Source organism: Cupressus sempervirens, chromosome 8 (genome assembly GCF_028749045.1).
Source record: "Cupressus sempervirens isolate cs-2001-9-10 chromosome 8, ASM2874904v1, whole genome shotgun sequence".
NCBI classification, from domain to species: Eukaryota; Viridiplantae; Streptophyta; class Pinopsida; order Cupressales; family Cupressaceae; genus Cupressus; species Cupressus sempervirens.
The window spans coordinates 651,550,927-651,564,717 of NC_143125.1; the positions used below are offsets into that span (position 1 = coordinate 651,550,927).

A 13,791-nucleotide genomic window follows, 5' to 3' on the forward strand; every position below is an offset into this window, starting at 1 on the left:
TATCATAAAAGTTATGATCAGAATTAATCCCGCAATTTGACTTCCATTAAGAACCAAAACATAGAAAACTCATCCAAAATGCTGACACTCGACATCAACAGGTTCACTCGACACATGAAGGAACACCTGGCCAATGCTGGATAACTCAGCACACACTATGGAACTCGACACACACTATAGAGTGAGATGGGATAACACGCTAATCAGAATGTTAACATGATGTGGGATAACTACAACTTGATCGATACTGGAAAATTACTGGCACTTAACAATTATTGCAACTTGGTAATGACTGCAACTTGACAACAACTCACAGAATGAACACAAATGAGTAGGATAACACATCAACCTAGGATGCTTCTACATCATCGTATGTACATCAACACATAAATATTCACTTGATGGATTCATATTTGTTTGGAAAATTATTGACATGTTGATGAAGGTTACTCCCCTTAATAACTCAACACACACAAAATAGAAAAATAAATAGAGAATAGTAAGAACCCAACAACTGTAGGAACACAAATGCTTGCTTTCTATTATCTTCAATAAAATGACAATATAATAGTCAAATTATAATATCTACAACTATGATCATTTTTATTACAATAATCTAAAAGCTAGAGCCACCATATGCACCATCAAAACTGCCCTAGATAATCACATTGGTCTTCATTATAAAGGGAATTTTAATCACCCTAGAAGGTTTAGAAAATTCCAACCCTCATTTTGAGGCTAACCACCCTTAAATTATTTTCCCTTACATTGTAATATGACTAGGAATATGCGCCAAAATGGTTTTGGAACTCAATGGAAGTTTTGAAGGGATTTTAGTCCTCCTTCCATAGTAGTGCAACTTTCAAGAGCCACATCTTGTGAAGTGTTGACCATATTGTCTATAATAACCCTATTTTAGAATTCTCAATAAGTGTTCTATAGGCATAAGTAGTGAAACACCACATGTTCTAAGGTTTGACCCTTTTTCGAAGCCTATAAGGTCTATAGAACCAAGTTCAAATATTTTGTATTACCCTACCAAAATTGAGATTTCAATATCTTCAAAACCAAACTTGATCTTACAATGCAACTTTACTGGTAGGTTTATATGACCAAAGTGAACCTCCAAGGAAGCAATTGAAACAATCTATGTTCAAATAAATAATTTACTACAAATAGTGACTCTACACAAAGATAACCCTTATTGAAAAATTAGACAATATTTTGGGTGATGCAAGTTGAGCTCTTACACCTTGGATGCTTTTGCATCACATCAATAATTATAATAATTCCTCTTCTTATACCAACTTATGCCTATAAGGCCAACCTAAACCAATTTTAAATAGGTCATACTAATGCATTCTTATGGTGGTAAGGAATGAAAGGTGGACCACATTGCTTAATCCTACATGCCTCACACATATCATCACACTACACCATCATCAAGATAATTGGAACCAATGTATAAGATCTACATATTACATAATATTTGTTGGGATTGAAGCACAATAAACACTTTCCAAATAGGATCAAACCCAAACAAATAATTTGCACAATGTTGTATAATCGATGAGACTACCACTGACACAAATGTAGATAAATATTTAAAGTACATCATCTGATACTCACTTCTACTGATACACCTAAATAATCAAGTCACATATAAACCTCTTCCATGTATCAAATATGTTGACATCAATGACAACTATCAATGACAACATAAATAATATCATTAACTTCAGATTCTAACAATACATACATATTTATATATGCACGCACGCGCGCGCCCGCGCACACACACATGTGTACAAATGGAATTGCTCCCACTAGTTTAACAAGTTTGTGAGTGATTATTTATATGTAACCACTCACGCTAGTTCCACACAAAATAGTGATACACATAATAAGAGCAATTATTTAAGAACAAGAAACAAACCTAAAATATAAAGACAATAAAAAAGAAAAAAAATAATATACATATGTGAAATTAAAATGAATAAATCAAATAAAAAGACCCACAAGTGAAATATTGAAAAAAAAGGTAGAAAATCTTAGTAGAGAACAAGAGAAATGTAGGGTATCTCACAAAATCAAAAAAAAAAAGGAGGAAAAGGCCCAAGAGGGAAAAAAATGTCATTTGAGAAAAAGGGGAAAGTATAATCAAATCAATAGTTGGAAGTTGGTATTTAAGTTGTTTTAGAGGAACATCCAACTCAAATTCTAATTCCCGTTATGATTAATGGTGATTACAATTTTAATGTCTTTTTCAAATTTCTTTTTGAAGTAACTGTTTTCTTTGATCAAGATTTTAGTGTCTTCTAAACGAATTTGTGGTCTTAGGAGAATGTTTAACAAAAGTTGATTTAATAACACTTCATGTATTAGATCAACATAATATTATTTAATTCTAATATCAACAAAACAACTTTTTGCTATTGTAGATGAGATGGCAAAAGAAAAATACTTTGAAACATAACCAATGTATAAGAGACTTTCTAGACTTCGGAGTTGAGAAAGAGATCAAGAGATGCAATTCTTAATAAGAATATAGATGAGCTTAAAGCAACGTCAAATGAGCTTTTTAAGGACCTTCAAAGTAATTCTAATATCAACAAAACAACTTTTCGCTATCATAGATGAGATGGCAAAAGAAAAATACTTTGAAACATAACCAATGTATAAGAGACTTTCTAGACTTCGGAGTTGAGAAAGAAATCAAGAGATGCAATTCTTAATAAGAATATAGATGAGCTTAAAGCAACGTCAAATGAACTTTTTAAGGACCTTCAAAGTTTCATTAGGAGGCCTTCGATATAAGAGAGGGAGGCCTCCTTTGTCACATCATCATTTGTCGGGCTTTAATTTTTAAATTTTTAAGTTTTAAGCTGCTTTCGACGCTTGGGAAAATGATCTCTATTTTGGAAGGCTTCTCCATAAAAGATTTTTGAATGGTATAAAATTGTGGAATGAATGTTCTTCGAAAATGCTTTGTGGCCTGTTTTAGATAAGGGAAGAGTAAAATAACAATTTTTATATATTAGTCGGGCCCAAGATTTCATTAGAGAATTAAGACGACTTCCCTGCTACAGTCCACATACCTAATTGGAACGTGAAAAATGGTCGCATCACACCATCCTGCTCAGCGCATGGTTTCTGTGTATACCAGAACATCTATGCATTGTCTGCTGTTAACGCAAATGAAGAAATCTATTCTTACTTTGTACACAAAATACTGTAACCCGAGTACAAGTGTAGATAAGAGCCCGGATATGCTCTTGGGTACATATGTAAATCAGTTTCAAGTATTTATTCCATCTGATTAGTCTTCTCAATAGAAACTTAAGGTCTCTTCGATACCCACCTGCCTTATATTTTATCCTAACATTATTCATCAATGGTGGGCTGCACCTGTACTTTGATGGATAGGAGACCGCCATTTCAGAAACTTCAAGGCAGTTCTACACTGCGGACCAGCCAATCCTTCCACTATTTTGCCAGCCTGGCAAGACGTGGGCGCTTACATTTCTCCCAGAAAGTGCACAAATGCATTGGTTCGACGAGAAATTCAAGAACCCAATATAGGATTAGTACAGACTTTAGAAAATTCAGCGAGGTTAGTGATTTGATTATAGATTCAAGAACCCAAAACAGGAATAATACAAATGGATTGAGCAAACTCCTGAAGATTAGGGCTCAAATGGTTTCTGGAGCAGATGAAGGACTTCCCGAATCAATGAGTAAGCTGGGCGCAGTCTCAGGAGCCTCACAGTCATCAGGACTGGTGGAATTTATTACTTCAGAGAGAGTGAAGGTTGTTGCAATGCTGGCACTGGCATTGGGACTCTGTAATGCTGACAGAGTGGTGATGTCTGTTGCCATCGTGCCTCTGTCATCTACTTATGGTTGGAGCACTTCATTCTCTGGAGTTGTTCAGGTTGGTGTTCCTTTAAAAGTGTCCATACTTAAGCTTGTTTAGTTGTCATGGGGGTGAGGGTCGGGAGTGAGGATATGAGTAATTCTCAATTGCTTGTCATTTATCCTTTCTTCTTTAAAGGAGAAAACATTTAGAAAATGGAATGAAATCATAACATTGTATTATATTGAATATGTGCACTTAACCAGAAACCCTGCTAGGGCCATCAGCATGGTACAGAACTTATTATATTCATTAAGATGCAATAACTTATTTGCATCACTAGGCTAGGCAGTAATTGAACATCACATTTGATTTCCCATTGATAATGTGGTGTAAAAATGATATTGCAATTAGCTTGAAAACCTTTCGTAGATGTCCTACCGAAATCTTAAGTCATTCACCTAATGTTATAGAGAAACTAGTTAGAAAAGAAGTGAACCGACTGGCACAAAAGATAAGTTGAAACATTCTTAGCCGTTTTACCGAATGGAATTTACTCGAAAGCAAGCAGAAAAATAGAAGTCCATGGTTCCAGCTTATTTTTCAATTTGGAAGGACAGTTTCAGTTGTCCATTAGTAGGATCAAATGTTCTCCCAAGTTTCATCAGAGGAGAGCGAACTATAGCCACTGAAGTTATACACTGGTTTACACCATGCATTGATGGATCATTGATTTATAATATAAATAATTTGACGTCATTAATAATGCAGGATTTATGACATAAAGCAGCAGGAGTTTAATTTGAATACATAGTAGGGTTGTGGTTTTCATTTGACATTGATGCCCTTCTCTACAACAGGCGTTTCTAAACTGGCCTTAAAATGACAAAACGTTCCAAAAATTGAAGAAATCCTTCCTCATTGGACATTTTGTCATTTTCTTTATTCTTTCAGAAGACTAGCATACCTAACAATTTTTTTGTGGAGGAGAGCTTAGGAGAAAAATTGTAGTGAAAGTTTGGAGGAAATAGCAATACATTGGTACAGTGGAAGATGAACTTGTAAAGTATGAAACTCTTTCTTTGAAGAATTCACATTCAATATACTTTTTTGATAGGTTTAAAATCTCATTGGACGATGATCTTTGGCTTATCTGCCATAAATTGAGGGTTATTTTCTTCCATCAAGTTAGCTCCAATGATACAGCTATACTTAGATGATATGCTAGTTTATTCAATTCATTGATCTTGTGCTTTGGGCTTGGCTCCACCAATGCAACATGTTTCTTGGGGATCTTAACATGGATCTCCATTATGAAAGTTTAATTTATTTACCACTTGAGCTTATCACATCTTACAAATTTTTAGACAATATTCTATTACTGTTAAATAAGTCGGAGAAAAATGCATTGCATGGAGACCGCCATTTGGCAAAAAGCAAAACCTAAAAGTGTAGTTACAGTGAAACTCCAATAGACAGTGAGGTCCATAGCCATGTCCAGCATACCCAAAAATTTGGTGATTACATTTATATAATATTAGCCCTATTCTTATTTATTTCCTCTCATCTAATACTCTTCCCATCTCTGCACCAGTATACATAACCCATGTCTACAGGCAACTTTTCCTAAAATATCTTAGCAGGTAGGGAAAACTTTCAGGTACCTTCTTAAGTGCCATAAAAAGTCCTGTCCAAAAAATTACAGATCTTGGAATATTTCTCTTTTTTCTAATTTGTGGCTCTTGTGAAATCCCTGGGATAGTAAGATATGAGCAGTAGTTCCTTTTATGGGATCCTGCCCTTAGTTTTATGGCCTGGCGTTGCAAAATCCACTCACTGTTCCCTTGCCATATTCCTGGCTTTAGCTGATCAGATTCTATTTGGCCTTTGATCTCAGATAAGAACTTGATCATATACTGTACTTGAAATAGCTCGCCTCTTCAATTGACTTTTTTTTCATGTCCATTAAAAGTTCACTTTTCTAGAACAAGACATGGCATACCTCCCTTATATGAGAAATCTGCTTGGTTTACTTTTCGATATTACCTCTAGTGTTCCTCTCCTTCTATAATGCCTATTGGTGTAACCATTGCACCTGGCGAGCCTTGGGGCTTTTTTACCTGGGTACTTGGAAATGGGAAATGGGAAATTTTTCAGGAGCTTGGGAACAGGGACAAAATGTCCCTGCCTTGGAGCCAAATAAAAGCAGAAATCAGGGATGCCCCCTCATTTTTGAGATATTTCTTGGTGTTAGAAATTCCAATCATGATGACTAATTACCATAGTAACATGGGGACGCGTCCTTGTCATTTTTCGGTGGCGCACCTAGGATGGGGGGATGACGTTCCCGTGTCTCTAGCGGTGCCATCAACTTGCCACTCGGAGGGGGGCATCCCCGCGTCCCCATTCGGGGACTTGGGGATGGGAGTGCTCCCTCGACCCAACTAGGGATGGCCGACCGTCCCCCCTTTTTGGCACATAAAAAAATGCAATGAGAAAACATTTAAAAGATTTTGTTATGTTGTTTTTTATTGTTTGCTAACCCTAGGGTATGTGAGGCCCATTTAGAGGTTGAGAGCCCATTTATCTCTATATTTTCTCATTTCTATTCATTTCATGGTTATCTAATTTTTGCAACAACAAGAAGAAGAAGAGTAAAGAGGTCATAGAAGGGTGATTATTTGAGTGAAGAGAGTGCGTGGAAGGCAAAGAGGAGGAAGGGGCAAGAAGAAGAGAAGTAAGATTTTTCAGCTTGTTCAAGAGATTTGTGAAGCAAAAGGTGGTATTTTTCATGGTTTATTTATTTATTTTTTATTGTGCAAGTCAAGATCATTGTTTTTTGTTTCTAGTTTGTAGCTTTTAGTTCTCAGTTGAATTTCATTTCTAGATTTTTGGTAGAATTTTCTTGTTTCATTTCCAATTATTTTTTTGCTTTAATTTTACTTCAAAAACTTATGATATGGAAGAAGGGCATAGGTTGAAAGCATTTATTTATTTTATATTTTTTTCATTGTGTGAAATGTAGTGTCAAAATGAGCTCCCAAGGTAATGACTCAAGTGGGTCAAATCACAATGATGATGAGATGGATATAGAGGTCCATTCTCATAGTGATAGCAGCCAAGAAGATTATAACCCTGAGGTTGAGCATGATGAAGAGAATGAAGAAACGGATTCATAATTAACAAATAGTTGGCCACCCAGTCCACTAGCTACAAATTGCCTCTTCACTCTTTTGGCAAAGTGGGCTAGGGGTAGTTATGATCCTAAATCTCCCCTCAAACAGTTTGCAACAAGGATAACGGCACGAACAACTACAAGTGGTGGTACAAGGAAGTGAAAATGTAACATATGTAAGACATAATGGTTTGGGAGCATCACTAGAGTGAATGCACATTTCCTCTTTTGGACAAGAAAAGTTGTGGGTCCATGCAAGTTCTTGATGGAAACAAAAAATTTGCATTACATAATTCAGTTCACCAAGCTTTGGGGCGTTCTAGATGACTTGGGAGTTGAGGTACCTACCACCTTGACTTGTAGGCAACAAGTTCAAAGTCTTCAGCGGGCTTATGAGGAGGGGCAGCCACATTTTTCTACTCCTAGTCCAAGGGGTAGACCATAGTAGAGACCTACTGGGTCTTCTTCTACATCTAGTGCTATTGCTTGAAGCACGAGGAAAAGAAAGGTGTCATATGAAAGTAACCCAATTACTGATTTATTTAATGCCCACTTGAGAGAGGAGATAGAGGAGGCCATTGGTAGATTTCTTTTTTTCCAATGGCATACCTCTTCATGTGACACAGTTTCTTTATTATAAGGAGATGATGTAGTTGGTGGAAAGGGGAGGAGGACAGTCATTTGTGCCACTAGGTGAGCACAAATTGCAGACTACAGTCTTGAATAAAGAGTATGCCAAGATTGCTTTAGAGAAGGATAACTTGAGGCGTATTTGGGAAGAGTATGGTTTCTACATCATCAAGGATGGGTGGACGAACATTAGGAACTGTCCACTCAACAATATCTTCATTACATGCACAGAGGGGCCATTTTTTTCAGGGCTATTGCTTGTTCAAGGCATTAAAAGGATAATGATTTTCAGTTTAATATACTTCGGGATGCTATTGAGGAGGTTGGGCCACAAAATGTGGTCCGAGTAGTGACAGATGCATCACTTGTGTGTAGAGCTGCAAGGAGACTTGTTGAGATAGCTTACAGACATATTTGGTGTACTCCATGTTGTGTGCATGCCATGAACAATGCATTAAAGGACATGGGGAAGATTTCTTGCATTAAGGGAGTAGTGAGCGATGCTAGAGATGTATAGATGTTTATCTACAATCACCATACATCACATGCCCTTTTCAGGAACTTCGCAAGGAAGGAGTTTCTGAAATCGGTTGAGAGATGATATGCATCCTACTTCATTCTTTCAGAGAGAATGATTGAGTTGCAGGAACCAATGCAATTCATGGTTATGACAATTGAATGGAATAGGTCGGATGGGTCTAGGACAGAGTAGGGGATGAGGGTGAAGGAGATAGTGAAGTGCGATTTATTTTGGAGTGATGCATAATACATTGTCTCTTTTATCACTCCACTTTTCCAGGTCATCAAATATGGGGATGGGGATGCAATTACTCTTGAAGAGGTGTACGAGTGCATTGATGCTATGCTTAGCTAGATGAGGGCAATTGTGCGAGAGAGGGAACCTAGTTTAACATTTTACACTGAGCCTATTTGGCCTATTGTTCAACGTAAATGGGACAACCTCAACACTCCTTTACACATGGATACTTATGCATTGAATCTGAAATGGTACATGCCTAGGCGTGAGAGAGTTACACCACTAAATGATGATGAGGTAATCTATTATCAATTTAGTACACTTGCACTTATGAATATTTTAATTTTTCAATTTGCTGATTTTAAAACTTGAATTTTAGGTGAAGGAAGGATTCTTCAAGTGCATTGATAGGATGTATGACATTGAGACAGCAGGGAAGGTTTGCACCGAGTGGACTAAATTTTGCTACTCTTAGAGGCTATCCAGCTAGAGCAAAGGCCGATATAATAACAAATGGCACAAGAGGATCCTATTTGTGGTGGAATTGTCATGGACCCAAATCAACAACTACCACACTAGCCATCCGTCTCTTGTCTCAAGTTTCTTGTTTTTCAACTTTAGAACCTTTACTTTTCACTTTCAATTTCACTTTTTAGTTTTAGTCATGAATTTCATTTTCAATTTTTTGATTCTCATACTAGTCATTTGATTCCTACCTTAGGTATCTAGTTTTTCAACTTCTGAGAGGAATTGGTCTACTTATAGCTTCATCGACTCTCTTAAGAGGAAAAAACTTATCTCTGAGAAAGTAGAGAAGCTAGTGGTTGAATATTGTGCCTTGGGTATCAAAGATCGCAAGACCCGTGTGTACATGGAGAGCCCTGCAACATGATGGGATGTAGAGCCAGAGGAGCCCTCATAGGTTGACGAGGATGCAGATACTTTTGATGCAGGGTTGGTGGGTATTCTCCTTGTGGCTCTTACCCTTGAAGAGGTCGAGAGTTTGGAGGATGAGTTTGTAATATCCCAAACCCGAAGAGCAATGGAAGTGACTGATCAAAATGCAAAATAAACGTGGAGAGTGGAGCCAATAGTGTGAAAGTTGAGAATAATAGTTCAAAAAAATCATAGAACAACTCCTAAGGCATATCGAATCATGTATTAGACTTCTTCATGTGTTTTAACCAAGTGAGTGCATATAACAAAAATATTTGTAAACTACACACAATGATACTAGGAAGTGCAAGCAATAGATATATGTTCAGTATAACTGAATGTGAATCAACATAATAATGGAACCTGGATTCTAGGAGTGAGGAATTTTGTTGATCACGTGACCCCTTCCTGATGACCGTTGTTTCGACTGCCCTTACACTAGTAGACAACCCGACCTTCCTGGAAGAGCTTGTTCGATCCCTCAGTTGAGACGTGGTCTTGGTATACCGTTGCCGAGGCCCCTTATTGCACTCCGAAATCAGTTGCCAGTCACCATATGACTTTGTTACACTGCCCACGGGTGATAGAGAGTCAATGCTTTCTACAGACATTATCACATGCCCCTCTCAACTAATAGGCATGTCCATGTTGAAGGAAGAAAACATATGTTTTCTATCACTGGAGATCTCAATCCAAATCAGGTACTAATATAACCATAGTTACATCGCCCTGGGAGATGGGGGGACGGGGGGGACAAGTTTCTGAGACGGGGGGACAGAGGAGCCTTGATTTTGGGACAGTGGGGGGACGGCCGCGGGGGACGGGGGGGTGGCGGAGGGAGCAGGGGTGCATATACTATACATATGATACTTAAAATGCTAGTTATGAAAAGATGTACTACAATTATACAATATAAGATACACAGATGTAAAAAACTTAAACATTGAACATTGCACTGAAGTTTTCAACTAGAACGTCATGATTCATGATCAAATAAGTTATAAATGTCATGATTCATGATCAAATAAGTTATAACAAACAAACAATGAACATTGAACATTGAACATCAAAAAATAATAAATATTAGTCTATATATCAGTCTTTAGATCAATAGTATGAGTATCTAGACTCTACTATCTAATAGTAATCAATGACCATATGAATCATGACTCATGACATAAAGATGATTACAATAAGTATCATGTACCATGAATCATGATATCAAAATAAGTATATAATGCAAACAAAAGCTACAAGTCTCCAAGAGTCCAAATCAAAATGCCAAATCAATGATCAATGATCATCCCCTGGAGGTTGAACCTCATCGCCACTGGAACTATCAGTCTCTACAAGATCAAGAGCTGAAAAGGGAACACCAACTAGCCATGTGGCTGGATCTAAAGCCTTCTCCTCATCAATCTGCGATGGCTCCTAAAGCTCTACATCCCATCGTGATGCTGGGCTTTCCTTGTACACACTTGTGGTGCTGTCATTGATACGCAACACACTGTGTACAGCCACTAGCTTCTCTGCTCTTTGAGAGGTAAGTCTATTCCTCTTAAGAGAGTGGATGAAGCTATATGTAGACCAATTCCTCTCAGAAGCTGAGGAAGTAGAAACCTGAGATGAAAAATAATTGGCCAATGTAAGACTCGGGAATTAGAAGTTGAACAATGATCATTGAACAATGAACAATGAAAAGTTAAAAGTTGAGGAACTAAGTACTTGGGACAGCAAACAAATAGCTAGTGTGGTTGTTGTAGATTTCGGTCCATAAGCTGACCACCACAAAATGGGATCCTCTTGTGCCATAGTCTTGATATCCACCTTTGCCGCTTGTTTGTAACCCCTAAGAGTAGCAAATTTGGTCCACTCAATGCGAACCTTAGCTGCTGTCTCAGGGTCATACATCCTATCTATGCACTTGAAGAACCCTTCCTTCACTTGAAAAAATTTAAAAAGTACAAATTATTAGCATATAGAAGAATCAAGATACTAATAATGTAAATGATTTTAATTTATAAAATGATAAGAATTTAAGTCTTAAAGTGTTATATAATATAAATCACCTCATCATCGCGAAGTGGTGTAACTCTACCAGGCCTGGTCATGTACCACCTCGGATTCAATGCATATGCACCCATGTGTAAGGGTGTGTTAAGTTTGTCCCATCTATGTTGAATAATAGGCCAAATGTGATCATTGTAGAAGGCTAATGTGGGGTCCTTCTCTCACATAACTGCCCTCATCTGCCCAAGCATAGAATCAATGCACTCATACACCTCTCCAAGTGTGGGCGCATCCCCATCTCCATACCTGATCACCTCGAAGACTGGCCTAATAATAGAGACAATGTATTTTGCATCGCTCTAAAATACATCACTCTTAACTATATCCTTCACTCTCATCCCCTGCTCTGATCTGGAACCATCCCACCTATTCTATTCATTCGTCATAACCATTAGTTGCAATGGCTCCTGCAACTCAAGCATTCTCTCCAAGATAATGAAATATGATGCATATCGTGTCTCAACTGGGTTGAGGAACTCCTTGTTGGCGAAGCTCCTAAATAGTGCATGTGAGGTGTGGTGGTTGCAGATATACATTTGCACATCTCTAGCATCACTCACCACTCCCTTTATCCAACTAATCTTCCCCATGTCCTTTAGAGCATTGTTCATAGCATGCAGACAACAAGGAGTCCACCAAATATGCCGATATGTGGCCTCAATAAGCGTCCCTACAACTCTGCACACATGAGCTGCATCTATCACTACTTGGACCACATTTTGTGGCCCAATCTCCTCAATGGCTTCTTGAAGAATCTGAAACTGAAAATCAGCATCTTTTCGATGCCCTGAACAATCAACCACCCTAAGAAAGAATGGGCCCTCTGTACATGTGACTATGACATTGATGAGTGGACGGTGTCTAATGTCCGTCCACCCATCCATGACAATGCTGCACCCCGATTCCTGCCAAACAGCCCTCATGGTCTCCATGGACTCACTAATCTTGGCATACTCATCATCCAAGATTTTAGTCCTTAATTTGTGCTCACTTGGTGGCACATATGATGGTAATCCCGCCTTTGCTACTTTCTGAAATGCCTCCTTAAAATAAGGAGACCGAGCAATGTGAAGTGGAACGCTATTGGCAAATAACATTCTCCCAATGCATGCATCTAACTTCTCTCTCGTCTGGGCTGCAAACAATTCTACTATAGGGTTGTTGTCACTAGACTGTGCCTTGCGTTTCCCCTTGCTTTGTCTCAGCTGCTGCTACATCTATAGAGCTATAAGTAGAGGAAGGTGCGGAGGCTGCCCCTAGCAATGAAGTAGATGAAGCTCTATGTTGTGGTCTAGAAGAAGACATGCGTCGGTGTTGTTGCCCTTGTATTTGTTGCTCATGTACCTCTTGTATAGTCTGAATCTGTTGCCTACTAGCCAAAGTAGTAGGCACTGAAAGGCCCAAGTCCTCTGGAACTCCCCAAAGCTTGTTGAATTCAATTCTAATCTTCAAGTTTTTGGATTCAGTCAAAAATTTACATGGTTGGACACCTTTACCTGTCCAAAAGAGGAAGTGTACATTACTCTAGTGATGCTACCATACCAATCTTTATCACAAATATTGCATCTCCACTTTCTTGTGCCACCTGTTCCTTGTCCGCTTGTTATTCTAGTGGCAAATTGTTTTAAAGGAGATTTTGGATCAAACTTACCCCTAGCCCACTGTGCCAAAGCTGGGGAGGGGCAATCAGTAGATGGAGTACCAGATAGTATAAAACCAATACCCATGGAAGTGGAACTAGTTTGGGCCCCTTGCTGATTTGGCCCAACCAGAATCGCAATGTCACTCTCATAGTCACCCCTCTCAACAATGTCATCATCATCCTCAACCCCAACCTCAGGCTCAGGCTCATATTCTGATTCACTGCCACTATCTGAATGAAATTCCATCTCATCATCACTATGAGTATTCATTGTGACACTGCATTTCACAAAATGAAAAAACAAAAATTAATAAAGCTAAATTAAAAAACTGTAAAACTAAAACATCAAGAATCTTAATCTATTATTGAAATTTATAATTTATAAATGATAATCATAACCATAATAAAATGAAACAAGTTAGAACCAAAGAACAAAAAATTGAAATAGGCAAGGCTTATTGTTTAATAATAATAATATAAATAAATCCCCCAAATATAGTTTAAAGAGAGTAGAAGTCATCGGTTTAAACAGTGTCGAAAATAGACATTTCAAAGAGTCCAGAGATAATAGAGGTCGTTTAAACAAACAAAAACATTCATAAACATGCATTTCAAAATCATACAAATACGTTAGAAACCCTACCTTTTGCTTTAAAAACTCCAACAAGATTCGGTAAACCCGGAACCATCCTCCTCTTCTTCTTCTTGCTCCTAGGCTTTCCTTT

At 37.9% G+C, this 13,791-nt stretch overlaps 1 protein-coding gene across 1 annotated transcript in view; it reads left to right on the top strand.

The window, feature by feature from the left end:
• The first annotated feature begins 3,060 nt into the window (after positions 1–3,060).
• LOC149544111 (putative anion transporter 3, chloroplastic) overlaps positions 3,061–13,791 on the top strand; it is a 103,288-nt gene continuing 92,557 nt past the window's right edge. The window contains exon 1 of the mRNA XM_089798693.1: positions 3,061–3,934. Coding sequence (XP_089654819.1) covers positions 3,395–3,934 — 540 coding nt within the window. The 5' untranslated portion in view covers positions 3,061–3,394. The remainder of the gene's footprint in view (positions 3,935–13,791) is intronic.